This window comes from Sciurus vulgaris (assembly GCF_902686455.1).
Source record: "Sciurus vulgaris genome assembly, chromosome: 12".
Classification (NCBI taxonomy): Eukaryota; Metazoa; Chordata; class Mammalia; order Rodentia; family Sciuridae; genus Sciurus; species Sciurus vulgaris.
The window spans coordinates 41,743,498-41,771,350 of NC_136473.1; the positions used below are offsets into that span (position 1 = coordinate 41,743,498).

The 27,853-nt window shown below is 38.4% G+C and overlaps 2 protein-coding genes and 1 long non-coding RNA gene across 3 annotated transcripts in view; 2 read left to right on the forward strand and 1 right to left on the reverse strand.

Annotated features, from left to right (window-relative positions):
• Positions 1-17,053, forward strand: part of LOC306641932 (uncharacterized protein) — a gene marked incomplete at its 5' end in the record, with an annotated part of 79,954 nt that extends 62,901 nt beyond the window's left edge. The window contains one exon of the mRNA XM_079107273.1: positions 16,536-17,053. The remainder of the gene's footprint in view (positions 1-16,535) is intronic.
• LOC306641808 (cytochrome c, somatic-like) lies at positions 11,159-15,400 on the reverse strand. Its single transcript, XM_079107059.1, has one exon. The coding sequence runs from the start codon at positions 11,674-11,676 to the stop codon at positions 11,359-11,361; it is 318 nt and encodes a 105-aa protein (XP_078963185.1). The 5' UTR covers positions 11,677-15,400; the 3' UTR covers positions 11,159-11,358.
• An 8,432-nt stretch (positions 17,054-25,485) lies between the features above and the next one.
• The window catches only part of LOC306641048, a 38,574-nt gene continuing 36,206 nt past the window's right edge, over positions 25,486-27,853 (forward strand). Inside the window, exon 1 of the long non-coding RNA XR_013757998.1 lies at positions 25,486-25,628. This is a non-coding gene — a long non-coding RNA (uncharacterized lncRNA). The remainder of the gene's footprint in view (positions 25,629-27,853) is intronic.

Consider the following 27,853-nt stretch of genomic DNA (forward strand, 5'->3'; position numbering starts at 1 on the left):
TGTGAAGAGTGAAAGCAACTAGGGATGTTACTGCCCTGATATTTGGAAGCTCAGATAGTTCAGCAAGGAGCTGAACTGGGAATCCAAGCCCCATGACCCTAAGTCCACATCCACAGTGTTCCTAATCAGGTCCCAACCTCATCGTTGTCTTGCTCTGTATTCATGCAAGGGCAACAGGGCCAGTGGGGAGGTGAACTCTTTCCTCCCTGCATTGTTGCTGCATTCTTTGCTCCCTGGCTTGGGCCTTCTGAGAAAACTTCTGTCCCTTTCCTTTTCACTGTCCCTCACACAGACAAGCAAGGGAGTGGACAGAGAGAAATCTATGAAAAGATGGTGTGTAGAGATGACAGCCACTAAATGGCTTTAGAATTATTCATCTAGGAGGAAGGAAGGAGGGAACGAGGAAGGGAAGGAGGGAGGGGGAAGAAGGGAGGAAGGAAGGAAGGAAGTAAATTAATTCAGGTAATCACACTTTTCTTCCAGTTAGAATGTTGAATGCCTACACTGCCACTACAATCAGTCCTCATAAATGTGGCATTTATGGAGTCTTTCCTCCACCCCCCAAATTTCACTACAACTTCCACTCATGGTGTCTTGTTGAGACCTGCACTAGACTTAACCATAACAATTCTGCCCAAGTTTACAAGTCTTCAAGTTATTTGAAATTTATGTCTTTTCTCATTAATAAACATACATAGCAACCAATGAAATTGGCTAAAAAAATGAGACTATCTCATATCAGTGTTCCAATATCTATTCTCCCTGAGTTATCTTACAATACCTCTCTCCCTATGTGGGATTTTTAGAAATTACTAAAAATTTCTATTGACTACTTCCTCTGTGCAGACATTATTTAAAATATTTTTCATGTAAAACTCACTTATAACTTGCAATAACTGTGGTAAGCTATGATTTGCTCCAGTTTTACAGTGGAAGAAACTGAGAAACAGAGGTTAAGTTCAATTATTTGTCCACTGCCCCACACCTACTAATGAAAAGAGCCAGAATCTGAATAGGGGCAGCTTGGTCTGCATCTGTTTCTTACTCATTACTTTGTACTACTTCTCTGAAGCCAGTTAGTCTGCGTCAGCTGCATATATGTGTGTGTGCTTGTGTGTATAATATAGTATAACAAGAATAAGTTTATTCTAGCTTGTCCCCTATATATGTCCCCTAATGACTTGGTTTCCTCACCAATAAAATGTGAACAAAAATGACTCTGTCACTGAGTTTGAAGAATTAAAAGAAAACATCTGGAAAGGGCCTAGGTGTGTGAGATTCATAGGAGGCACCCAATCTGAATTAGCACCTTCTCTTCCTGCTGGTTCTGACCTGATGATGTAATCTGACTGATCTGGTCAGTCCATTCACATTAATGTACATCCTAAGAGACAAGAAGAGTTAGAATACACCATGGGAATACACCATCAGACTTTCTTTAAGTCTGATTCTGTGGTTTCCAGACTCAGCTGTTTCACTGGTTTTAAAAACAAAAGCAGTCCTGAGGAACTATTTTCAAAGACAAAGGGATGAGGTAGGATGAAGAAAGAGATGACCAGCATTTTAAGTTTTTGTTGTGTATTTTTGCTTCTTTCTATTTCTATACTCTCAAAATCTTAAAATGTTTGTCCTGGGTGGCTTCCTTTCTATGACATATTCTCGGGGCCACAAGAATAACATGATCCACCCACCAACTTCTTCACCGCCTCTTCTTTTTTCCATTTACCAAAAAATTTTAAAAGATTCGTAAAGGAGAAAAACACCAATTAGCTTTCTACTCAATCTAATTTGTGTTACTATTTCTCATTTCTCATTCAAATGCTATCTGTAATGAACCTAGCCAAATTGTGCTCAAGATTGTCAAAAAAGAGAACACTGCAGTTCCAAAATTAGAATTGAAACTTATTGTACTCTGCCCAGTATTCCACACTCCTCAGCAGAGGAAGGAGCTGGTTTCACCAGGATGAGGTCTGAGGATCTGGAAGATATTCTTTACTCACAGCTCTTGGTCACCACGTGGGGACATTTCAGGAGAGTGAACTTGGTGTGGCTGATGGGGAAAATGTATTTACTGCCTGTATAATCACAAACACAACTGTTTCATTTGGGAAAATGTCCTGAAGCAGGACAGATAACCAACCTGTTTACTTCAGATGGCTTATTTCGACACATGCCACATACATCAATGAGCAATGCTTTCTGTGTACCACTGATGGAAAGCCACCATGGCCTTCATTTATCCAAACTCTGATCTTTCTATGATGCCATGAATTAACACAGGATGAAAACGCACTTTTCCAGTCTGTCTCCACACAGCAAGCATTTAACTAACTCAGGGCAGAGTATTTTCTGTGTGCTTTTTGTCTTCAAGGAAGTCCATGATCTCCTTTATTGAGGTAACTCCATGTTAACTGTATACACTATTGTCCTTTGGGGAAAAAAAAAAAATGGCATAGAGAGAAAGGACCACTCTCACTAGTGGTAGAAAGAGCATGTTCTTTGGAGTCAGAAAAGCTGGTTCCAGCTCTGCCACCTACTTGCTAGCTGTGTCACCTTATACAGGTAATTTAGATTCTTTGGGCCTTTAATCCTCCTCTCTAAAATGAGGACAATACTAATCACACAAAAAGAGACTCAAAGGAATTCATAAATAGTGATAAAAATAACGATTTATTCAGCCGGCTATATACAGTATAGCACATAAATACAATATAGTATATATAATGGTATTGTCTCCCAATGCTTTTGTTATCACTTACTTAATATTCAAAATAATACTAAGAGATCTATCGTGGTCCTGATTTTACAATGAAGATCCTGACCCATAGTGATAGCTATACTAGGAGTCATTACTGTTAATAACCATAATTTCATTAATGTTGTTTTTAAAAAACATTAAAGGCTATTAAAGAAACTAAAACTAACAGGAATTTCCTCACTTAAAATAATACAAAAGCAGAGAGATTCCAAGATGGCGGACTAGAGGGTGACTGCATCTCCTGTCACTCCAGAACTCAGGATTCAAGAAGGGGAGGTATTGAGAGACCCCAACCAACTCAGAACCACTGGGTGAGTCTCTTCTCCTGGGCAAAGCTCGGCCCAAGTGGTAGGCCTGGACAGTGGGCAGCTTCTCGGAGCAGGGCCGGGCAGCGAGAGACTTCCCCGAGCAGCCAGGCTCCCTCCCACAGCAGACCCGGTCCACAGGCAACTGCTCAAGAGCAGGCCCACCCAGTGAGAGGCTTTCAGCGCACAGCCAGCCCCCAGCAGCGGGCCCCAGTCCACAGGCAGCTTCTCGGACCAGGGCAGGGCAGTGAGAGACTTCCCCAAGCAGACAGGCTCCATCTGGTGGCAGGCAGGGCCCACAGGCAACTGCTCGGAGCAGGCCCACCCAGTGAGAGACTTTCAGCGCACAGCCAGGCCCCAGCCCCAGCCCCAGCAGCAGCTTTCTGCGGGAGCATGGCATTATCAAGTTCCTCCAAGACTTCAGGCTACTGAAGGCTAGGCGGTGATATACTGGAAATCTACAGGGACACTATAAGCCAATAGAGGAAATCTGCACTATCTCAGAATCCCACTGATATCTGACCAAAATGAGAAAACAAGGGAAGAAAATGTCCCAAATAAACCTAGAAGCTATATCAATAAAACCCAATGACAACATGGCAGAAGAAATGTCAGAGAGTTCAGAATGTACATAATTAAAACAATCAGGGAAGCAAATGAGATGAAAGAGCAAATGCAGGCATTGAATGATGAGATGAAAGAGCAAATGCAGGCATTAAATGATTGCACCAATCGACAGTTAAAAGAGCAAATACAGGAAGCAAAGGATCATTTCAATAAAGAGAGATACTGAAAACAAAACAAAACAAAAAAGAAATCCTTGAAATGAAGGAAACAATAAACCAAGTTAAAAACTCCATAGAAAGCATAACCAATAGGATAGAACACTTGGAAGAAAGAACCTCAGACAATGAAGACAAAATATTTAATCTTGAAAACAAAGTTGACCGAATAGAGAAGATGGTAAGAAATCATGAACAGAATCTACAAGAATTATGGGACATCATGAAAAGGCCAAATTTAAGAATTATTGGGATTGAGGAAGGCTTAGAGAAACAAACCAAAGGAATGAACAGCCTATTCAATTGAATAATATAAGAAAATTTCCCAAATCTGAAGAATGAAATGGAAAATCCAGTACAAGAGGCTTATAGGACTCCAAATACACAAAATTACAACAGACCCACACCAAGGCACATTATTATGAAAATACCTAACATACAAAATAAAGACAGAATTTTAAAGGCCGCAAGAGAAAAGAATCAAATTACATGCAGGGGGAAACCAAGAAGAATATCAGCAGATTTTTCAATCCAGACCCTAAAAGCAAGAAGGGCCTGAAACAACATTTACCAAGCCCTGAAAGAAAATGGATGCCAATAAAGAATCTTATACCCAGCAAAACTTACTTTCAGATTTGACGACGAAATAAGATCCTTTCATGATAAACAAAAGCTAAAGGAATTTACAAAAAGAAAGCCGGCATTATAGAACATTCTCAGCAAAATACTCCATGAGGAAGAGACGAAAAACAATGATGCAAATCAGCAAAGGGAGGAACTAGCCTAAAGGAATAGCTGAATAAAGGAGAAACCAAGTCATGTCAAAAGACAAAAATGAACCAAATGACCAGGAATACAAATCATATCTCAATAATAACTGAATGTTAATGGCCTGAACTCATGAATCAAAACATATATACTAGCAGATTGGATTAAAAAGAAAGATCCAAAAATTTGCTGCCTGTAAGAACTCATCTCATAGAAAGAGATATCCACAGACTAAAGGTAAAAGGATGGGAAAAAACAAACCATGCACGTGGACATAGCAAAAAAGCTGGAGTATCCATCCTCATTTCAGATAATGTGGACTTCAAGCCAAAACTAGTCAGAAGGGATAAAGAAGGACATTACATACTGCTTAAGGGAAGCATAAATCAGCAAGACATAACAATCATAAATATCTATGCCCCAAACATTGGCTCATCCATGTATGTCAAACAAATCCTTCTCAATTCCAGAAATCAATTAGACCACAACACAATAATAGTAGGCGATTTTAACACACCTCTCTCACCACTGGACAGATCTTCCAAACAAAAATTGAATAAAGAAACCATAGATCTCAATAACACAATCAATAATTTAGACTTAATGGACATATATAGAATATACCATCCAACAAAGAGCGAATACACTTTCTTCTCAGCAGCACATGGATCCTTCTCTAAAATAGACCATATTTTATGCCATAAAGCTAATGTTAGCAAATACAAGAAGATAGAGATACTACCTTATATTTTATCAGATCATAATGGATTGAAATTAGAAATAAATGACAGAATAAAATACAGAAACTACTCCAACACCTGGAGATTAAATAATACGCTATTATATGATGAATAGATAACAGAAGACATCAGGAGGGAAATTAAAAAATTCTTAGAAGTAAATGAGAACAAAGACACATCATATAAAAATCTCTGGGACACTATGAAAGCAGTACTCACAGGAAGATTTATTTCATGGAGCACATTCAATAAAAGAAGAAAAAAATCAACAAATAAAAGACAACACTACAGCTCAAAGTCCTAGAAAAAGAAGAACAGACCAACACCAAAAGTAGTAGAAGACAGGAAATATTTAAAATCAGAGCTGAAATCAACGAAATTGAAACAAAAGGAACAATCAGAAAAATTGACAAAATAGTTGGTTCTTTGAAAAAATAAAATTGATAAACCCTTAGCCACACTAACAAAGAGAAGGAGAGAGAAAATTCAAATTACTAAAATTCGGAATGAACAAGGAAATATCACTACAGAAACGAGTGAAATACAAAACATAATTAGAAGCTATTTTGAAAATCTATACTCCAATAAAACAAAATCTCGAAGACATCAACAGGTTTCTAAAGACATATGAATTACCTAAACTGAACAAGGAGGACATACACAATTTAAATACATCAATTTCAAGCAATGAAATAGAAGACGTCATCAAAAGCCTACCAACAAAGAAAAGTCCAGGACCAGATGGGTTCTCAGCCAAGTTCTACAAAACCTTTAAAGAAGAGCTCATTCCAATACTCCTCAAAGTATTGCATGAAATAGAAGAGGAGGAAACCCTCCCAAACTCATTCTATGAAGCCAATATCACCCTGATACCTAAGCCAGATAGAGACACATCCAGGAAAGAAAATTTCAGACCAATATTCTTAATGAAAATCAACGCAGAAATTCCTAACAAAATTTTAGCAAATCACATACAAAAATATATTAAAAAGATAGTGCACCACAATCAAGTGGGTTTTATCACAGTGATGCAAGGTTGGTTCAACATCCGGAAATCAAAAAATGTATTTCACCATATCAACAGACTTAATGTCAAGAATCACATGATTATTTTGATAGATGCAGAAAACACATTTGATAAAATATAGCATCCCTTCATGCTCAAAATACTAGAAAAAATAGGGATAGTGGGAACATTCCTTAACATTGTAAAGGACATCTATGCTAAACCCATGGCCAATATCATTCTAAATGGTGAAAAACTGAAAGCATTCCCCCTAAAAACTGGAACAAGGCAGGGATGCCCTCTTTCACCACTTCTATTCAACATTGTCCTTGAAACTTTAGCCAGAGCAATTAGACAGAACAAAGAAATTAAAGGGAAACGAATAGGAAAAGAAGAACTCAAACTATCCCTATTTGCAGATGACATGATTATATATTTAGAGGAACTGGAAAGTTCCACCAGAAAACTTTTAGAATTCATAAGTGAACTCAGTAAAGTAGCAGGTTATAAGATCAATGCTCATAAATCCAATGCATTTTTATACATAAGTGATGAATCTTCAGAAAGAGAATTTAGGAAAACTACCCGATTCACAATAGCCTCGAAAAAAATAAAATACTTGGGAATCAATCTAACAAAAGAGGTGAAAGACCTCTACAATGAGAACTACAGAACACTAAAGAAAGAAATTAAAGAAAATCTTAGAAGATGGAAAGATCTCCCATGTTCTTGGATAGGCAGAATTAATATTGTCAAAATGGCCATACTACCAAAAGTGCTATACAGATTCAATGCAATTCCAATTAAAATCCCAATGATGTACCTTACAGAAATAGAGCAAGCAATTATGAAATTCATCTGGAAGAATAAGAAACCCAGAATAGCTAAAGCAATCCTCAGCAGAAAGAGTGAAGCAGGGGATATCGCAATACCAGATCTTCAACTCTACTACAAAGCAATAGTAACAAAAACGGCATGGTACTGGTACCAAAATAGACAGGTAGATCAATGGTAGAGATTAGATTAGAGTATATGGACACAAACCTAAATAAATAGAATTTTCTCATACTAGACAAAGGTGCCAAAAATATGCAATGGAGAAAAGATAGCCTCTTCAACAACTGGTGCTGGGAAAAGTGGAAATCCATATGTAGCAGAATGAAACTCTCTCACCCTGCACAAAAATAAACTCAAAATGAATCAAGGACCTCGGAATCAGACCAGAGACCCTTTATGTTATAGAAGAAAAAGTAGGTCCAAACCTTCAACTTGTCGGCCTAGGATCAGACTTCCTTAACAGGACTCCCATAGCCCAAGAAATAAAAGAAAGAATCAATAACTAGGATAGATTCAAACTAAAACGCTTTCTCTCAGCAAAGGAAAATGTCAGCAGTGTGAAGAGAGAGCCTACAGAGTGGGAGAAAATCTTTGCCATTCATACTTCAGATAGAGCATGAATTTCCAGAATATATAAAGAACTCAAAAAACTTTATACCAAGAATACAAATAATCCAGTCAACAAATGGGCTAAGGATATGAACAGACACTTCACAGAAGAAGATCTTCAAGCAATCCACAGATATATGAAAAAATGTTCATCATTTCTAGTAATAAGAGAAATGCAAATCAAAACTACCCTAAGATTCCATCTCACCTCAATTAGAATGGCAATTATCAAGAATACAAGCAACAATAGGTGTTTGCTAGGATGTGGGGAAAAAGGTACACTCATACATTGCTGGTGGGGTTGCAAATTAGTGCAGCCACTCTGGAAAGCAGTGTGGAGATTCCTCAGAAAGCTTGGAATGGAACCACCATTTGACCCAGCTATCCCACTCCTTGATCTATACCTAAAGGACTTAAAATCAGCATACTACAGAGATGCAGCCATATCAATGTTCATAGCTGCTCAATTCACAATAGCCAGATTGTGGAACCAACTTTATGTCCTTCAGTTGATGAATGGATAAAGAAACTGTGGTATTTATATATAATGGAATATTACTCAGCTATAAAGAATGATAAAATTATGGCATTTGCAGGCAAATGGATGAAATTGGAGACCATCATGCTAAGTGAGATAAGCCAATCTCAAAAAACCAAAGGACGAGTGATCTCGCTGATAAGCAGATGTTGACACATATTGGGAGGTGGGAGGAGGCAAGAATGGAGGAAGGAGGGACTGTGTAGGGGGAAAAGAGGGGTGGTAGGGGTGGGGGGAAGAAAAAAATAACAATGAATCAAAACTATTTCCCTAGGTAAATTTATGATTACACAAATGGTATGCCTTTACTTCATGTACAAACTGAGAAACCACATGTATCCCATTTGTTTCTAGTAAAAATAAATTTAAAAATATATAAAATCAAGATTTATATAGGAAAACACTGAGTAGGGGTAAGACGAATCATTGTTCAGGTTGTTTTCTTCCTCTAGGCTTCTCTCTTTATAAGAACAGGTAGTCAAGAAAACTACTCTAAATGAGCCTTCTGGTCTTAACAGCTCTGTAAAGATATTATTAGAAGCTCAAATTATTTGCAAGACCCAGAGAGAAAAGAGAAAATGGACAGAGGAAAGAATAAATAATTTTTTTCAAATGCCCCACAATTCAAGGATATGTTTCCAAACTGAAAGAGGCTACTATAATGAAAAAAAGACCCATGCCAGGACACATGAACGGTGAAGTTTAGGAACACCCAAAAGATGGTAAGATGCTGAAAACTTCCCAGAGGGAACAAACTAGTGAAAACTGCAAACATAAAAAGAGATGACAAAAAGCATCAAATTTCCCAAAAGCAATACAGGAAACTAGAAGGCAATAGACAAGCATCTTTGAAAAGTTAAAGCTAAGTTATTTCAAATATAAAATATCACACCCAGGCATGTTATCAATTGTTAATATTTTATCACATTCAAAGCCTAAAAAATTAGCCTCCTCTGAATGCTGTTTCTCAGGAAACTACTAGAGAAGGTGCTTCACAAAAAAGAGGAAGTTTTTGAAGAAAAAGGAAGTCTCAAAATACAGGAAACTGAAGATGTAGAAGATAAAGGACATTCTCAGGCTACAGTGAAAGAATGTTCCAGGATGACAGATGTGCAGTATCCCTGGATAGCAAGTCTCTACTTGAGCAAAAGTATTGAAAGCTGTGGGAAAGAATTCTCCAAAGGGAAGGAAAATGGAATCGGTCGATTGGCTGTGCTTAGTTTTTATTACTTTTAGTTATATGACAGATATATTCCAGCATTCAGAAAAAAAGACAGTGATAGACAGAAACTAAGCAAATAGAACTAAAAGGAAGACAATTATTAATTCTAGGAAGAATGAAAAAATTTGCCAAAAGAAGGAAATAAAGTATACTATCTGAATGAGTAATGAAAGCTGTACGCAGTCCAAATTACAATGCCTTCGGATTTAGCCAAATATTGAGAACTAACTATTGGGCAGATGGGAATGGGGAATAGAAGAACCCCCCACAATACCAAGTTGACATTGCTAAAATTTGTAAAGCAAGAAACAGTATTGTATGTATTATTTAAAATATGGCAAGACAGATGAAGTAGTTGAACTTGACTACCTCTGGGTAGTCAGTTTCAGGAGTGAAAAGGGATAGGCAGGGTCCATTTTCAATAAGACTTCTAGGTTTTTTAAAATTTCCTAAATGTATAAATAGATTCATTTAATACTTTACGTAATAAAAATTTATAAACCACATTTTTAAAAGGCTCATTTTGAGTAGGTAATTTCATCAGAGGTGCTTCTAAGTTTAAGAAACTCATTTTAGAACCACATAAAGTGATTCTAATCTGATGGTTTAAAGAGTAAAATAATTTGCTCTTCAAAAAAAAAAAAAACAAAAAAACACCTAACGTTAGGAAGTTAATTCTCATTCCCAAAAGCAAAAGAGCTAAGCAGGAAGATTAAGGATTCACAAAGAGGGTGAAAAGGAAAGAGAGAAAAGCAATAGAAGAACCAAGAATTTAAAGAAAATCTTGAAAACAGTGAAAACCAAGGAATCATGGAGAAGTTCATTGATTCAGTAGGAAATGGGAGGAAAAGGAACTCAGAGACTCTGCTGGCCATCCACATGCACAAAAATAGGCCATGGGAAGAGAAGGGCCTAAGGCATGTGACCAACCAATCATTTAAAAAAATTACTGGTAGAGGAAAGGGACCAAGGAGTGGAAAGTGGGTAGGGGAAGGGAAAGTGCTGGGGAATGATGTTGGCCACTTTATATGGTTACATTGTGTATTGTATATGGTTACATTATGTGTATGAACACATAACAACACATCCCATCAGTATGTACAACCGCAATGCACAGATAAGAAAAGGTGGGAAAAATACATTTAAAAAGATGAAAAAAAATTACTGGTGAGTGATATAAAACTGGCTACTTAAAAAGATTTAATTTTTCCCTTTTGAGCCTTACAAAAGAAATCTATGAAAATATATTTTTATGAGAAGTATTAAATATTCTTTATTTAATGTTATACATAAATCACACTAAAATGCCTTTCTATAAGGATAGGATGGCATTTGAGATACAGGGAATTCTAATTAAATTGGCATGGTCAACAAAAATATAGACACTGATTCCTTATCTTCAACCATTGCCTTTAATAGGCTAACAAACACAAATTGAAACAAATGTGAATCATGCTTGGTTCTGAGAGAGTGAAGGGATTTCCCCCATATTTAAACATATTCACATAATTAGTTATATAAACTAAATATAAAACCAGTTTTGAAATGTCATTCACCATTTTTGTGAAATATTGAATATATAAGGGGGAAACAGTGATAGAATTTACTGAAGTGGGAGTATACCCAAAATATTAATTTAACTACAAGTCAATTTTACTATATCAGGACTGTCCAACAAAAATAATTTTATCCGTCATTCATGATCTGAATTCTGGTGCATCACATCAATTAAATTATGGTGCACATAAAAAAGCCATGAGACACTTGTTTGGTAATAAATAAGGTGTTGGCTATTACTCATTAGTAGTTTTTTTGGGGGGGTAAGCTATTAAGTCTGCCCTTCCTCCCTTCTTCTTAATGCCAGCGAAAATCATTTTTGTTCCAGGGATGAACTTTTTGGGATTCTCCAAATACTCCCTCAGTGCATCCTCTCCCCAGGTGATGCCTTTGTTCTTGTTGGCATCTGTGTAAGAGAATCCCGCAACCTGAGCTGTCTTCCGCCCAAGCAGTCTGTGGAGATTTGGCCCAGCCTTGTGTTTGCCTCCCTTTTCCACAGTGTGGCATTGGGCACACTTCTGAACAAAGATCTTGCCTTTCTCAACATCACCCATTTTTAATTCGTTCTTTCGTCGCTAGTGCAAAGAAGGTTCCCGCTCAGAAGCCAGACGTCCCACTCTCTAGCCCACGGACATGCCGGAGTGCGTCAATGTACCGGTGTTGGTGCAACCGCACTCGCTCCATCTCCTCCGAAAATACATATCTTAAAAAAAACAGAACGAATAATACACCTTGGTGGGGCAAAGAATGTTTCCAGAGTCTGAGAGCTCTTTCCTCATGTGTAATGGGATTCAGAAGCTTGACACTGTCTTCTTGGGGTAGATCACCATCAGGGCAATTAAAGAACTGGGAAAAAGGTGACTCAGAATTGGAGGGTTCTGTTTTTTTCCAAATTAGAAACAGGTTTTGATTCTAAATTACTGCTTTTTTCTTCTATACTTTAATGCACTTGTATCACATACATTTCCAAGTATTCTACGTTTCTGGTAAAATATATATAGCCTCATTTCCATTTGCCTAATGCATTGTGAAATTTGAAAGCTTGTGCATCCCTGTGGAAACTACAGGTTGCAGGTAGATCATGCTGAAGCTAAACACGCCATTTGGGTGCCACCATTGTTTGTGGTACCAGAAGTTTGCAGTTCCTTAAACTGAAAAGAAGAAAAAGAAAATGCTCTAGCTTATCTATAAGGCAAGTATAGGCATTGACTGCTTATTCTACAATTCACGTGGGATTTATTTTTTAAACATTTCTAATTATATTCACAAGAATATTAGGACTAACACAGCCCAGGTCTGGAGTATTGTTTTCCTTAAGTTCTGGGCCTAACTTACCGCTTCTGTCCTCTGAAGAGGAAGGGCAAGTCAAGAGTCGTTCTTAGAGTTCCTAGCTGCTCTCCTCACTCACCTTTTGTCTTGCCATTCCTTTTCACCAGCTGGCCAGCTGGCTCAGATAACTCCTCTCTACTGACAACCTGGTGGGGGCTAATTATTGAAAAAATTACCACATGAATTAACTGCTTTTGTTTAGTTGATTGAAAACAAACATGAACATAGAAAGTGCATAAAATGTCTTTCCTCTAGATACACACACATGTTCTGTGCAATACACACCTGCCTTAGGAACCCCCTGGTTACAAGTGGAGAAGCCTAGGTCAATTTTTGTATATTTAGTTTAGCATGTGATGTAGATGATTGAGTTATTTCTAAGATCCATCCCATGTTCTTGCTGAGAATTGGTTCTTACTTAAACAGACAATATTCCTTGTTTGTCATAGAGGTTGTTTAGGCAGTTCAACCAATTTTATTCCCCTCTCCCACCACGGGAAGACCTTGCTAATAAAATGATAGAAGAAGTACATGTATTCAACAAGTATTTGTTAAGCACCATCTTGTAGACCAGAATATCCAGAAAGCTGTACCCTCATGAAATCTTTGGTCATAAAATACTGAGAAAAGGAAAGTTGATATCAAAGTAGATTTCTCTTTATAGAAATGTGCTGGTCAGGCTGGGCATGGTGGCACACACCTGTAATCCCAGAAGTTCATTAGGCTGACTCAGGCAGTTTGTGAGTTAAAAGCCAGCCTCAGCAACAGGGTGGTGCTAAGCAACTCAGTGAGACCCAGTTTCAAATTTTTTAAAATAAGGGCAGGATGTGTGGTTCAGTGGTTGAGTGCCCCTAAATTCAATCCCTGGTACTGCCTATCCCCTTCTAGAAAAAAAAAAAAAAAGAAAGAAAGAAAGAAAGAAATGTGCTGGTCAGCCCATTTTGCAAGGTTTTTTAAAAAAATAAAATGCAGGATATTAACATTTGATTTTTAAAATGTTTCTTGATTTGGAAAACTTCAGGTTGCAGATAGGTTAATTTATGTGGTTAAAATTTCATGAAAACATCATGAAATTCAGTTAGTCAGCAACCTCAACTATATTATATATTTCGTTGAGGATCAAACAAATATAGTGTTTGTATCTAAATTTCTATACCATGGAGAGCCAGAAATGAAGGTTTATCTTATACTCCAATGCCTATGTTTTAACACAGGAATAGGTTCTATTTAGCTGTAGCCAAATCTCTCTTTTTTGACATGGGTTTTATATAATTTCAGCGCTAATGTTTGAGATTAATTAATATCAGTTTTAGATGTCAAAGTTACTGCTTGAAAATTATCCACTTATTTCCACATGGCAATGTTAACAACAATAACAACAAAAAGGACAGTAAACCCAGAGTCAGGACAATCATTCAGATACTAAAAGAGGGTAAAGAGTGAGGAAGTGATGGGAAGAGAATCACCCAATTAATCCAGTTAGCTTATTATCCACATGATTACTACTATACTTTTTTTTTTGCTATGGAAATGAAAATAAGGATAAGAGAGTGAAAGAGAGGCTGTCAGGGAGTAAGAGTCCATATGGGAGAGCCCCCAGCATGACAAATTTGGAAATCTATGTTCCTTCTGAGTTCCTCGTTAACTGAGGATTAACACAGCTAGTAGAATATGGTAATGCTTGTTTTTTCCTTTGTTTTGTCTTTAATCAAGCTATCAAATAGAGGAATTACTTATGGTATAGCACTAAAATAAAAGACCAATGTGTAAGGCAGTGGTTCTTAAACTTTGATGTGGTTTATATCATCCAGATGGGTTGTTAAAACAGTTTGCTGGACTTCCAAAGTTTCCAACATAAGAGACCTGGAGTGGAGCCTGAGGATTTGTATTTCAGATGATGCTGATGCTGATAGTTCAGGCATCACATTTTGGCAATCATTTCAGTAAGACATATAAAAAAGACACAGAAAAGGGAGAAGGATTATAATAGAATACTAAAATAGTTCCCACTATCTTTGGGTTCTTCCCTTGAGTATAGCAAAACCTATAAATATGGTAGGATATCACTACCACAATTTAGATGTTGACTTTGCATAATCAAAACAGAGATTATCTTGGGTGATGTTTAACATATCCATATATATGTGTATATATATATATATATACACACACACATATATCTCCTTGTGATATTTCAATACCTATATACATTGTACACTGTATAATATTTAAATCAGAATATTTATATCCTTAAAATTTATCATTTCTTTGTGGCAAAACATTAAAAATACTTTCTTCTATATTTTCTTGGAAATATATAGTATATTATCAGGATCTGTAGTCACCTTACTATCCAGAAATTCTTGTTGCTGTTTCACTATAACAGTATCAATATTTCCCCATTCTGCCTTCCTCCACGTTCTCCCCCAGCAAAGGTAACCACCATTTCATTTTCAGTTTTTATGAGATCAAATTTATTAGATTCTAGATTAGAGTGAGGTCATGTGGAACTTGTCTATCTTGGTTTATTTCACTTAACATCATGACCTTCAGTTCTATGCATATTTTTGCAAATAATAGTATTTCACATTTTTATGACTGAATAATATTCCATGGTGTAAAAGTCCATTTTCTTTATCCATGCATCAGTTGGCGAACACTTAGGTTGTTTCCATTTGTTGGCTATTGTGAATGGTGCTACAATAAACATGGGGGGAAGATGTTTCCTTAGAATGTATACTTAATAGTGGAATTGCTGGATCATATGGTATATCTATTTTGGATTTTTTGGACACCTCCATACTGTCTTCCATAATGCCTGTACTAATTTACTTTACCACTAACGGTATGTAAGAGTTCCCTTTTCTTTATATTCTCTTTGGCACTTACTATCTTTTGTCATTTTGATAACAGCAAGAGCTGGAAAGAGGTGATATCTCATTGTGGTTTTTTTTTATTATTTAAACAAATGGGATACATGTTGTTTCTCTATTTGTACACAGAGTCAAGGCATACCATTTGTGTAATCATAAATTTATATAGGGTAATGTTTGATTCATTGCTATTTTTTTCCCTTCCCCCCATCCCTCCCACCCCTCCCACCCCTCTTTTCCCTCTTTACAGTCCTTCCTTCCTCCATTCTTACCACCCACCTTATCCCTAACCCTAAACCTAACCCTAACACTAATGCTAACCCCTCCTACCCCCCATTATATGTCCTCATCCACTTATCAGCGAGATAATTCGTCCTTTAGTTTTTTGAGATTGTTTTATCTCACTTAACATGATATCCTCCAATTCCATCCATTTGCCTGCAAATGCCATAATTTTATCATTCTTCATGGCGGAGTAATATTCCATTGAATATATATGCCACAGCTTTTTTATCCATTCATCAACTGAAGGGCATCTAGGTTGGTTCCACAATCTGGCTATAGTGAATTGAGCAGCTATGACCATTGATGTGGCTGTATCTCTGTAGTATGCTGATTTTAAGCCCTTTGGGTATAGGCCAAGGAGTGGGATAGCTGGGTCAAATGGTGGTTCCATTCCAAGCTTTCTAAGGAATCTCCATACTGCTTTCCAGAGTGGCTGCACTAATTTGCAACCCCACCAGCAATGTATGAGTGTACCTTTTTCCCCACATCCTTGCCAACACCTATTGTTGCTTGTGTTCTTGATAATCGCCATTCTAATTGGGGTGAGATGAAATCTTAGGGTGGTTTTGATTTGCATTTCTCTTATTACTAGAGATGTTGAACATTTTTTCATATACCTGTTGATTGCTTGTACATCTTCTTCTGTGAAGTGTCTGTTCATATCCTTAGCCCATTTGTTGATTGGATTATTTGTATTCTTGGTGTAGTCATTGTGGTTTTAATTTGCATTTCTTTGTTATTAGTGATGTTGAGAATTTTTTTCATATATGATTAGTCATTTGCATGTCTTCTTTTAGAAATATCTATTTAGGTCTACTGTATATTTTGCAGTTTTGAATTTTTTCACTATTGATTTATCTGATCCAATTTATTCTGTCAGATGTATAGTTTTCTAATATTTTAAATATTTCAAATGTTTTTTACAGGTGAGCATTTAAAGAAAGGTGAAGAGTCAGAGGGGATATGGTCCACCTGGCCTGGGAGAAAACAGATGTTCATATTGTAAAACGGCCTATGAGAGCCACATGTCATTCATATTTAACTGAATAAGTATTGATTAACTGACTAACATTTGCAAGACTCTGGTGAGCTTATCTGTGGATTTAAAAAGTCACAGTTATATTCTTTAGAGAGCTGAATGTCTAATAAGAGGGATAACACAAGAACACAAACAAGTTTTCTTCAAAGCAGATTATACCAAAAGTCCTAGGAGAGATATAAGCAAAGTGTTGTTACAGTTTAAAGCAAGAACAGATCAAAACTGACTGGGATTGGAAATATTTAATAGAGGAAGAGGCATGAGAGAGAGTGTTAAAAATAAGTAACATTATCATAAACAGAGATGTAGGGAAAAGAAGAGCAAAGGGGCTAGATAAAATAGGATAAATGTTCCAGGGAGAGAGACACCAAATAAACAAAGGCATAGAGATGTTAAAAAAACAAATACAAGGCACATTTTTAGACTTACAAGTGCAGTTGTTTCTTAGTATCTTCTGGGGATTGGTTCCAGGAAGCCCTACAGATAAAATCCACATATACTCAAGTCCCTATGCATCATACTTGCATATAACCTAAGCACATCCTCCTGTTAACTTTAAATCATCTCTGATTACCCATAACTAATTCAATGTAAATGCTGTTTAAATAGTTTTCATACTGCATTATTTATAGAATAATAATAAGAAAAATGTCTGCATATGTGCAGCACAGATGCAACTTTTTTTGAGTATTTTTAATCGGTGGCTGGTGAATCTGCAGATAAGAACCTGTGGATACAGAAAGCCAACAGCAGACTAATATGGGCTGACTGGAGTTTGGGTAGCAGCAGAGGAGCCGGGGAAGGATAAAGCTAGGAAAAGAAGTCATAAAGACTTCTGAATGTAAAAAGAAGGACTCGTGACTGGAAGAAGCGAGTGGGAATCAGTGACAGGAGCTGTAGTGTGGGACTACAGTTCACTGACTGGATATTAAGTTGATGACTTACCAACCTCAATTTCCTTCTTTTCTGCTAACAGGCCCAGGATTGTTCCAGAGCCTTACATTACCTTGACTTTAAACATAAATGTGTGAGGGCTGCAGTGAGTGTGTTCTTATCGTGTGCAAGGCCCTTGGTTTGATCTCTGGCACCGAAAAAAAAAGTAAAATGATATTGCCGTGTGTTTGAGCCATGGTACTCCATTATACTTAGATAAAATTCTTGACAAATCTGAAATTTCTCATGTATTCTCTAGCTGTTTTCATGTACTAAAAACAGTTTATTCTAACCTTTAATACACTTTGGTCTAACTTGATATCTACATTCAGTATCATCTTGATTGCAAAGTTGGTCTCTCTGTGAAGAGGAATTTTTATTCTCTTGGCTCTCCCTTAATAAGGACAGCAAAATCTCACACTGCATCTTCTACACTGGTCATTAGAAATACATCTACTCCTATAAGTCAGCTGACTTCTTTATCTTTCTGCAACTGGTCAGATGTTCCCTGTCCCTAAGCCTAGGAGGTACTACATGGAGGAAATGAGGTAATGTGTTTTCTGAATGTTGAGTAGCATCTGCTTCCTGTAACATACAGAGATTTTCTTATATTATTTATAATTTCCAAAACATTTTAAAGGGTCTTGTTTGAATTATAAACCTTAAAAAATTACAATCTTTCCTTTAAGAATTACTTTTAGACCCCTTTTCAAGTTACTTATAATGTGTCTGCCATAAAGTACTTAGTATTTAATAGTCTTAACTGACCTCTCTCAGCAGCACACTGAGTTCTCTTAAGTGACAATGTGTAATGTGAAAAATCAACTTCCGTTTCAGGATATGATAGAGTAGCTTAGAGTAGACCAATGCAACCCTTGGCAGGAGCATGGAAAAAGCCGTAGAGACAACATAAAACATCTATTTAAACATATCAGTGATCTACTGACACAATCACGAAGGGAATTCAAGATTCTAGAGAAAAAGCCCACCATTGAGGGAATAGCTGAGAATATGCAGGTACATTTATCCTGGATAAATTTGACAGATCTGGGTCCTAGAATCTGAAAAATCCCATAAGCGGGTTTGGGGTGATTTTGCAGTATTGGAGATAGAAAATTAGAGATTTGAAAGGCTCATATTTGATTGGGAAGGACTGAGTGAAGCACTAGAGTTGGCATATAGTAGGTTCTGCCCAGGATATTTGCTAAGTAGTGAAGCTGCAGGGAGTGAGAAACTAAGAAACTGAGAACAAAGTCTCAGAAAAGAAAATTTCTGTTTCTGATTGAGCAGGAAAAAAAAATAATAATAAAATTAAGGACTTTGGAGAGTTCTACTCTGGAGAAGCAGTAGAGCCTGACCCTGGGTGAGCAAAGTTTAGCATCTGCTTTTATTTATGTGATCAGCCTTCGTTCTGCCTGCTCAGAGAGGAAAGGTGAAACTTCTCTAGAGAAAGATATGACCTGGAGCCACTATGATTTTTTCATGTATTACGTTCATGTATAATTTGGTTGAAAAGCTACTTAAGATAAAAAGAGAATGATTGTATGACCAGAAGTCAAGAGGGTAAAAACACCTTTATGATTACTTAGCCGATGAGGATTTTGAAATAATTATTCTTAAAATGTTCAATGAAATGGAAAAAGGGAAAGAAAAATGTAATACTCAAAAAAGCAAGAACTGAAATTAAGAACTCAACATGTAGATTTAATAATGAGTTATACATATGAGATTCAAGGTGTGAAAAAACTCAGGTCATTGTCAAACATCAATACTGAAGAACAGAGTAAGAAAAAAAGGAATGGAAGACACAGAGAAGCATGAAATATACGTGTAGCATAGTGAAAATTTCTAGGAAACGTGAAATTGGAATCTCAGAAGGAGCAGGGAGGGAGAACAAAACAGAAGCAATATTTGAAGAGAGAAATGACCATTCCAAATGATGAAAGGCAAAAGACACAGACCATTAAGCTCTACAAACTTCAAGAAGGAAACATGAAGAGGTATCAATATTCCTGGAACATCAGAAGAAAATTTCTTGAAAAAAATAAAAACAGCCGGGCAGGGTGGTGCCCACCTATAAACCAGCAACTGGGGAGGCTGAGGCAGAACTGCAAGTCTGAGGTCAGCCTGGGCAGGTTAGAGAGACCCTGCCTCAAAATCAAAACTGAGAAGAGCTGGGAATGTGGCTCAGTGGGAAAGGGCTCCTGGGCTCAACTTCCAGTTCCAAGAAAAAAATGTCTTAAGAGCAACCAGAGAAAACCTTTAGCTTCAAATGAGAGATTGGTTGACAATTTCTCAACAGAAATAACAAAAAATAGTATGACATAACTAAGAGTGCTGAAAGATAATAACTGCTGTTCTAGACCTGTGACCTCCAAAGTCCTGAAAAATAAAGTTAAATGAAGAGTTTTCAGGAAAACAAAAACTGACCCTGAGATAAATTGTTGTCAGTAGTCCTGCAGTGCAAGAAATACAGGACTTCTTCAAAGAAAAAGGTAATAACCACAAGATGAAAACATCAGACATCAAAAAAGTCTTGACAAGCAAGAGAACAGAGAAGTATTTTGTATGAATACAATTGAATATTGACTTACAGAATGAGATGATGGTGGTGGTGGTGGTGGTGATATGTCTTCCAGAGTTTAAACTCTATGAAGAATTAAATGATAAGAATAAAAAGCAGGAGGGGATAAATGGAATTTAAAAGACATTAGGTCTTAGCATTACCTGGAAAACATTAAAGGTAATAATTTAGTTTGGGTTGTAATAAATCAAGAACATGAATTCCAATCTCTAGGATAGTCAAAGAAGAGTTAAAAAGTGAATAACAAATTAAAGATAAAGCAAAATAATTAAACTGATTAATATAAAAGTGAACAAGAAAGAAGAACATAACAGGTGGGTCAAATAGAAGAAACAGAAAGGGAAGATATTTAAATCTACCAATGTCAGTAATTATTTTAATGTTACGTGAACTAAACATTTGAAGTAGAAGGCCGAAACTATTAGATCAGGAAACAAACAATTCTAATTATATTCCAATTATGAGAGATATATTTAAATATAAGAGCATAGGTTGAAAGTAAAAGTACTGAAAAACAGCAGTTTTAGTTATACTAATATCAGATGAATAGACTTTATGACAGGAAGCGAGAGGTAAAGGGAGACATCTTTTACAAAGGTCGGTCGACAGGAAATATTAAAACTCTAAATCTGTGTGCACTCAAAGGGGCTAAAAATAGACACATCAGAATGAAAAGGACTTTTATCAAAACGAGCGGCCCGGAGGTGGACAACAAGTTCCCTCTCGCCCCAACCGCCACTCCGGGCCAGGCCCCAGGAGTTCTGGCCCTAAATCAGCGCCGTGGCCACTGCGGAGGGAGGTGCACTCTGCATAGGAGTCGCCTGGAACTTCAGCTTGCAGTCCGGGGAGGGGGACTCCAAGATGCTCTGCCTCCTTCAAAGGCCCGTGAGCAGCCTCTGTCTCTGTGGGAGCTGAGAACGGCCAGAAAAAATGGCTGTCAGCTCGGAGAGCCGCGTAGCCCTGCAGAGCAGAAGGCTCTGGAAGGCTGTGCGCGGGGCCCCAGGGTCAGGGGAAGCCTGGGGCGAAGGCCAAGGAAGTGGGGACTAAGAAATGCGCCATCTCGGCAGCAGCGGAAAAGGAGGGAGTAGGAGAGGCGGTGATGCAGGAAAAGAATGGTACAGAAGGAAAAAAAGGCAGCTGGTGGAGGGAAAGAGGAGGGACAACCCATGGCCCCAAAGATCAGTAACTGCATGGACTCGTTGGATGCCATTGACCAAGAACTGTCAAGTGTAAATGCCCAGGCTGACAGGGCCTTCCCCCAGCTAGAGAGAGATCTGACAGCCAGGAGGTTCCTATGACCAGGGAGGCACATTTCATGCTGGCACGTCTGCAGAAGACGTCATTGAGCCTCAGGGGACCCAGAGGCTATGGAGGGCTGGAGGCTTCTGTTGATGGGGGAGTGCAACAAGTCTCTGAGGAGAATGTACAATTATGTGTGTGTATATGTAAATGAGTGTGTTATTTTTGAAAGGAAAATTCAAGTTTTTTGGTTTTGGTGGGGGTGGAAATGAGGGTGTGAGTATTAATTATTTTTTAAGTAACCATTTTATTTTGTAATAACTTTAGGTTTACAGCAAAGGTGCAAAACTGGTGTAGAGAATTCCTGTATATCCTGAACCCTCTTCAGTTTCTATTTCAGTTTCCTCTAGTGATATTGTATATCGCTGTGGTATTTCTTTCCAAACCACAGAATCAACTTTGGTGCATCACTGTTAACCTAACTCCAGGCTTTCTTTTGTCTTTACTGTCCTTTTTCTGATCCAGGAACTAATCTAGGCTCCCACAGTGTGCTCGGTCATTATGGTTCCTTAGTTTCCTCTTGTCTGTGACTGGTTTCCCATCTTCTTGTTTCTCATGACCTTGACAGTGTTAAAGAATATCTGTCAGGAGTTTTGTGTAAAGCCCTTCAGTTTGTCTTGAAAGAAAGTGAGGGAGCTCTCTGGAGTCCATTTTATAGGAGCACATGTGATTCCAGTCTGAGGGCTCCACTCTCTGATATAATTCCCTTAAAGACCCTGAATCAGGGGATAGGATTCCAAGGTAAGAATTATAGGAAAACACCAAAACCAGGTGAAGTATTCTTAGAACCCAGAACTGTACCTGGCCTATGACAGGCTTCCAGGATACTTTTCCTGAACAAAGGAATGAATGAAGAAACTGAGGCAAGAGAGATACACGACGAGCAAGTGCTGAGCTGCATTTTGATCCAGGCCAGTGTGATATTGGAGCCAAAGTTCTCAATGACTACTACAGTCCTAACTGCTACACCTGTACCAGCCAGTCTCATGGATCTGAAAGTTCAAGTCTATTCTGTACAATAAGACCAAGAATATATTTGCCTGGTTCCTTCTCATTCTTCCATGAGTACATGGTGGGACTTTCCAGAGGCTCCATGATGTGTGATATCTCAATTGATCAAAGGCAGAAGCAGATATGATTGTTCACCTTTGTTTTTTTCAGTCATATATTTGAGAGCTTTTGTGAATATGTCAAATTATATTCTTCTCATGGAAATGTTTTGAATTTAAATAACATATAGTTGCAAGTGTAAAGTAAAGGTGACATGCTCACCTTGTCTCCTAAGCCATGCAGCTGGCCTCTTGATCCCTGTCAAGAAGTGGCAGCCAACAATGGAGTGGCAGAGTGTCAGCCCAGGTGGTGGCCTGGGTGGGTCAGATGGCAAGTGGCAAGCACGACCTGCAGCCTGGTGGAGCCTGCCATACAGGTGCAGTCACAGTGCCCAGGAGAGTCAAGGTGCACCAACCTGTCATCCTTTGGAGGCCAGGTCCAGACACAATATGGACATCTGCTACAGATGCGCAGTCCACTCATTGCTGCAGCCCAATCCCACCACCTCAGCCTCCCACTTTCTGAGCTTCCATGGGAAAATAAAAATGGGGGAAGATGATGAAAATTGGGCTTCAAGAACTGACCAATATGCACTTATACATTGCTGGCACGAATGCAAATTGGTACAAACACTCTGGAAAGCAGTATGGAGAATCCTCAGAAAACTTGGAAGGGAACCACCTTTTCACCCAGTTATCTCACACCTCGGTATATGTTGATGGATATAAAATCAGCATACTTCAGTACCACACCACACTCATATGTATAGCAACTCAATTGACAATAGCTGAGATATGCAACCAACCTCGGTGCCCTTCAATAAAAGAGTGGATAAAGAAAATGTGGTGTGTATATATAGACAATGGAGTATTGCTCAGCCATAAAGAAGAATGGCTTTATGACATTTGTCAGCATGTGGATGGACATGCTAAGTGAAGTAAGTCATTCCAAATACCCCAGAGGTTGGATGTTTTGTCTGAGAGTTGTATGCTAACCCACAATAAGAGGAGCGGAGAGAGGAGAATAGAAATGTAGTAGATTAGACAATGGGGAATGAAGGCAAAGGATGGGGGGGTAAGCAAAGGAAAGAGCATGGAATGAATCTGACATAGTTTTCCCATATACATACATGAAAACAACACAGTGAATCCCACCAGTAGGTACATATAAGACTGTAACTCTAACTAGAATAAGATATATTCCATGCTTCTATAATTATATCAAAATCGATTCTGCTGTCATACATAACTAAAAACAACCAATAAAAAATTTTAAAAGAGTGTTCAGATACAACATGAGTTATTTATGCAATGTTCATGAATAGAAAGAAAAGTTCATTCAAAAAATGAGTTGCTCCCAAATTAATGCATAGAATATATAGATGCCTTTAAAATCAAAATCCCAACAAGGATTTTCAAGACATATGGAAAACTGATGCTAGAATTGGAGCCAAGACCATTTTGGATAGATTAGCATCATTTTTTAGAATCTAAATATTTTAAAGAGAATGTTCAGTTATATTGAAATTTAACTAGCATAAAATATTGTTTATTATTTTTAGTTGTATTGTTCTCCAGATTGCTATAAACCATGTATGTTGTAAGACTACTATGAAAAATAATATATGAAAGCATTTGATTACCCTAACATATTTCCACATGCACCTGTTCAGTTTCCTCCACCCTTTCTAAATCCCTTACAAGCCTTACTCTTTTTTTTTTTTTTTTTTGAAGTATTGACTTACGAAATGTCTTGCAAATGGAAGCATGCTGGTGGACTAGGGCTCCACCACTGTGTCTGACAGTTGGGAGAGGGCACCACACTGAATGAGTTGGTGATCCTGTTGGGTACTTCTCCTGGATCTTGCTGATGAGGAGGCTCCTCATACCAGACCCAGTCCCTCCACGAAGGCAGTGGACCATTTGGAAATCTGGCAGGCAGTCAGAGCTCTCTTCCTCCTTCTCACAATATCCAGCGCCGAGTCCACCAGCTCCACACTTTCTGTGTAGTGCCCCTTGCCTCAGTCGTTCCCAGCACCACTCTGACCAAAGACGAAGTTGTCTGGCCTGAAGATCTGCCCAAAGGGGCCCAAGTGCATTAAGTTCATGGAGCTGGTCTCCAAGTCCATGAGCACAGCGGGGGGCAGGTACTTGCCTTCGGTGTCCCTGCTGTAGTACACGTTGATGCGCTCCAACTGCAGATGACTGTCCCCATGGTATATGCTGGTAGGATCAATGCCATCCTCCTGGCTGATCACCTCCCAGAAGTTGACACCGATCTGATTGCCACACTGCCCAGCCTGCAGATGCAAGATCTCCCTCCTGGTGGCGGTGCAACAAGTAAGATGAACTAAAGTGGGGCGGGGGTGGGGGGGGGCAGACGCGCAGAGTGTCTTGAGTAAGGTTTTATGTATTGATAAATCTTGCTTTTTCACGCGTTCTCCTTTTCTTATTGTTTTTTGATGATGCTATCTTTTTTGTCTTTTATTTTTTGGAACTGGGGATCGAACCCAAGGGTTGATGAGTTCGAGGCAAGTGCTTTGCGTCTGAGCTAATTCATGCACATGTTGATGAATTGCTATGAATGAATCGCCAATAAATATTCAAAAAACTGACCAATAGCGTTAGTATGTTCACACGCTAATTAGCATAAATTTGGACCAATAGCGTTAGTACGTTCACGCACTAATTAGCATAAATTTGGACCAATAGCGTTAGTACGTTCACGCACTAATTAGCATAAATTTGGAGGAATGTCATTGGTCCTTCTTTTTAACCCTAATTAGCATAAGGATGGACCAATAGCAGTGAGTCAAGGGCTATATAAACCCCTAAACACGTACCACGTGTGGTGTTCCAGCTTTCCCGTGGTGCCCTGCTTCTTGTTTCGTGTCTGAGCTAGTTCTTCAAATTCGGAGGTGGTGGCAGCGGTGGCCAAGGCCCAGGCGCCCAGGCCACTCCGGAAAGAGGAAGCGGTGGATGGTGAGCTGCTGGAGTCGCCTGCTACGCTTGAAGGCGCGGACGATAGTTAGGACCTGCGACGTTTCTGGGCTACAGAGACATGCAGCTTGAGCAGACCCCCACTTGCCTGCAGAAGCAGTGAACTGGCGTTTCAGTGAGACTCTAACAAAGGTATTATATGTTAGATAATTTGAAATTTTTAAATTTCTCTGTTTTAAGTCCTGTTAGCTAACCCTGTACCTCTTAATACGTTTTGCCTAATGCCTGGGCGTTTCACACATTCTGCTCTTGACTCTCGCTTAATCTTCTGTTGGTGTTCAGAGTTTGCATTCTAATTTCCTTTACTGTCCAGGTTTCTCTGTAGTTTCCATTCAGGGACTGTGATTCAGGAAGCTGATGTGACGTCATGTCACAGCTCACGCTTAGGGCCAAGAGAACAATGACCAAGCATTCCTTAAGTGTGTCTCAATGTCCCTGAGCTTGTTTCCTGCCTGGCCCTGCATTCCCGACTTGTCTTCTATGGCAGTAGGTCTCCTTTGTTGGTGAAGGTGACTGCACGTGAGTACAGGCTAAGAGTAGAGAGGGTGGGGACGAAATTGAGAAAGATGTTTTACTGTAAAAATTTTATTTTTAGTATCTCTGGCAGATTAGGTAGTAAATTTTTTTTCCATGAGGTAGTAGCTATTTTAAAAATTACGTTTTTTGTTCTACATTTAATAGACGTTATGGAAAAGTTTACGAGAGGATACTGCAGTATAAAAGTAGAATAATTTAAATAGTTTACAGTCCACCATTTAGATACACTGTGTGTGTGCGCACTGGAACTTACAGCATATTTGTATTTTGTTAATGCTAAGTAGGGTCAACTACATACTGTGTTGGGTTTAATTTTTATTTAATAAAGTCTGATGTACTACTACATTTTCTTAATAGAATTTTGACCATAATTTAATATTTCATTACAAGGATTACTGATAATCAGTTGAGCCACTTCTTAATGTTGGAGTATTTAGCTTATTTTTTTATGGTGAAGAGAACATTTTTGTTTCTAAATATTTCTGTGTATTGCTAACTGTGAAACCTTTTGTGGCCCCATGGAATGTGTGCATCAAGAGAACAAGCTGGGGTACTGAACGAGGAGCTCAGTGGCAGAGCATTTACACAGCACATGTGTGTCTGTGGTGGTTTTCAGCACTGCTTTGTTGGTCTTCACACCCTTCACTTTGACTTCCTTCTCTTTTGGTGCCACATTCGTGAAACTCCCAAAGCCAGTTTGTTAAACCAGAGATAGAGTGGACCCAGGGTTACCGACCCTCACTGTCCATCTGTTGACTGGCTGCCAGTCCACCATAGCAAGATGGCTGCAGGGCTCTAGTTATTCTGTCCAGACAGGACAGTGTCCAGAGAAAGAAGAGAGACCACTTTTTCCTTCAGCCCTTTTTTAGGAGAGAGGAATATGTTTCCAGAACCTCTTTCCACACCAGACTCTTTGTCTCCTTAACCAGAGTTTGGTCAAATGCCCACCCCTGAAATAATGATGGAGAAAGTAAAAATAACCACTGCAGCTTGGAGTGGAATGACTCCCCCTGGGGCACCTGGCTGTGTAAGAAAGAACCGCACAACCCTGAGGTCCTACTGCAAAGGAGAAAGGGGGGAAGGCATGTGCAGCCCTTCTCTCAGATGGTCTGGGATTGTTGGGGAATACAGCATGCAAATCACAGGCTGTCTACTGAGACAGGCACTCAAGACCAGCACCGTTATTATGAATTTGACGGAGTATTAGACTGGATTCTGTGGTTCACTTTTTGATTTGCATAAGTTAAACCAGCCTTCCATCTTGAATGAAAACAACTTGGTCATGATGAACAGTCTTCTTAACATACTGTTGTTAAATACAACTTGCTAACACTATGAATAGCTTTTTTCTGAGTTCATTAGGAATGTTGGTTGGTAGTTTTCTTTACTTCATGTGCTTTCTCTGGTTTTGGTATGAGTGAGATACTGGCTTTATAGAATGAATTTTAAGTGTTCAATCCCTTTCTGTTTCATTGAACTTGAGCATTGGAATTAGTTCTTGAAAGCTCTGGAAGATTCAGGTGAGAATCTCTCTGGTCCTGGTCTTTTCCTCATTGGAAGACTTTTTACTACTGCTTCTATTTCATTTCTAGTTACTGGTGTGCTTAAGTTTTCTGTGTCCTTCTTACTCAATTTCATCAAGTCACATGTGTCCAGAAACTTTCAATTTCTTCTAGATTTTTCAATTTGTTGGAGTGTAAGTTTCTGAAATAGTTCGCAATGATCCTCTGGATTTCTGTGATGTCCCTGTGATTTTTCTTCTCTAATTTTATTAATTTGCGTCTTTTTCTTTTGTTAGTTTGG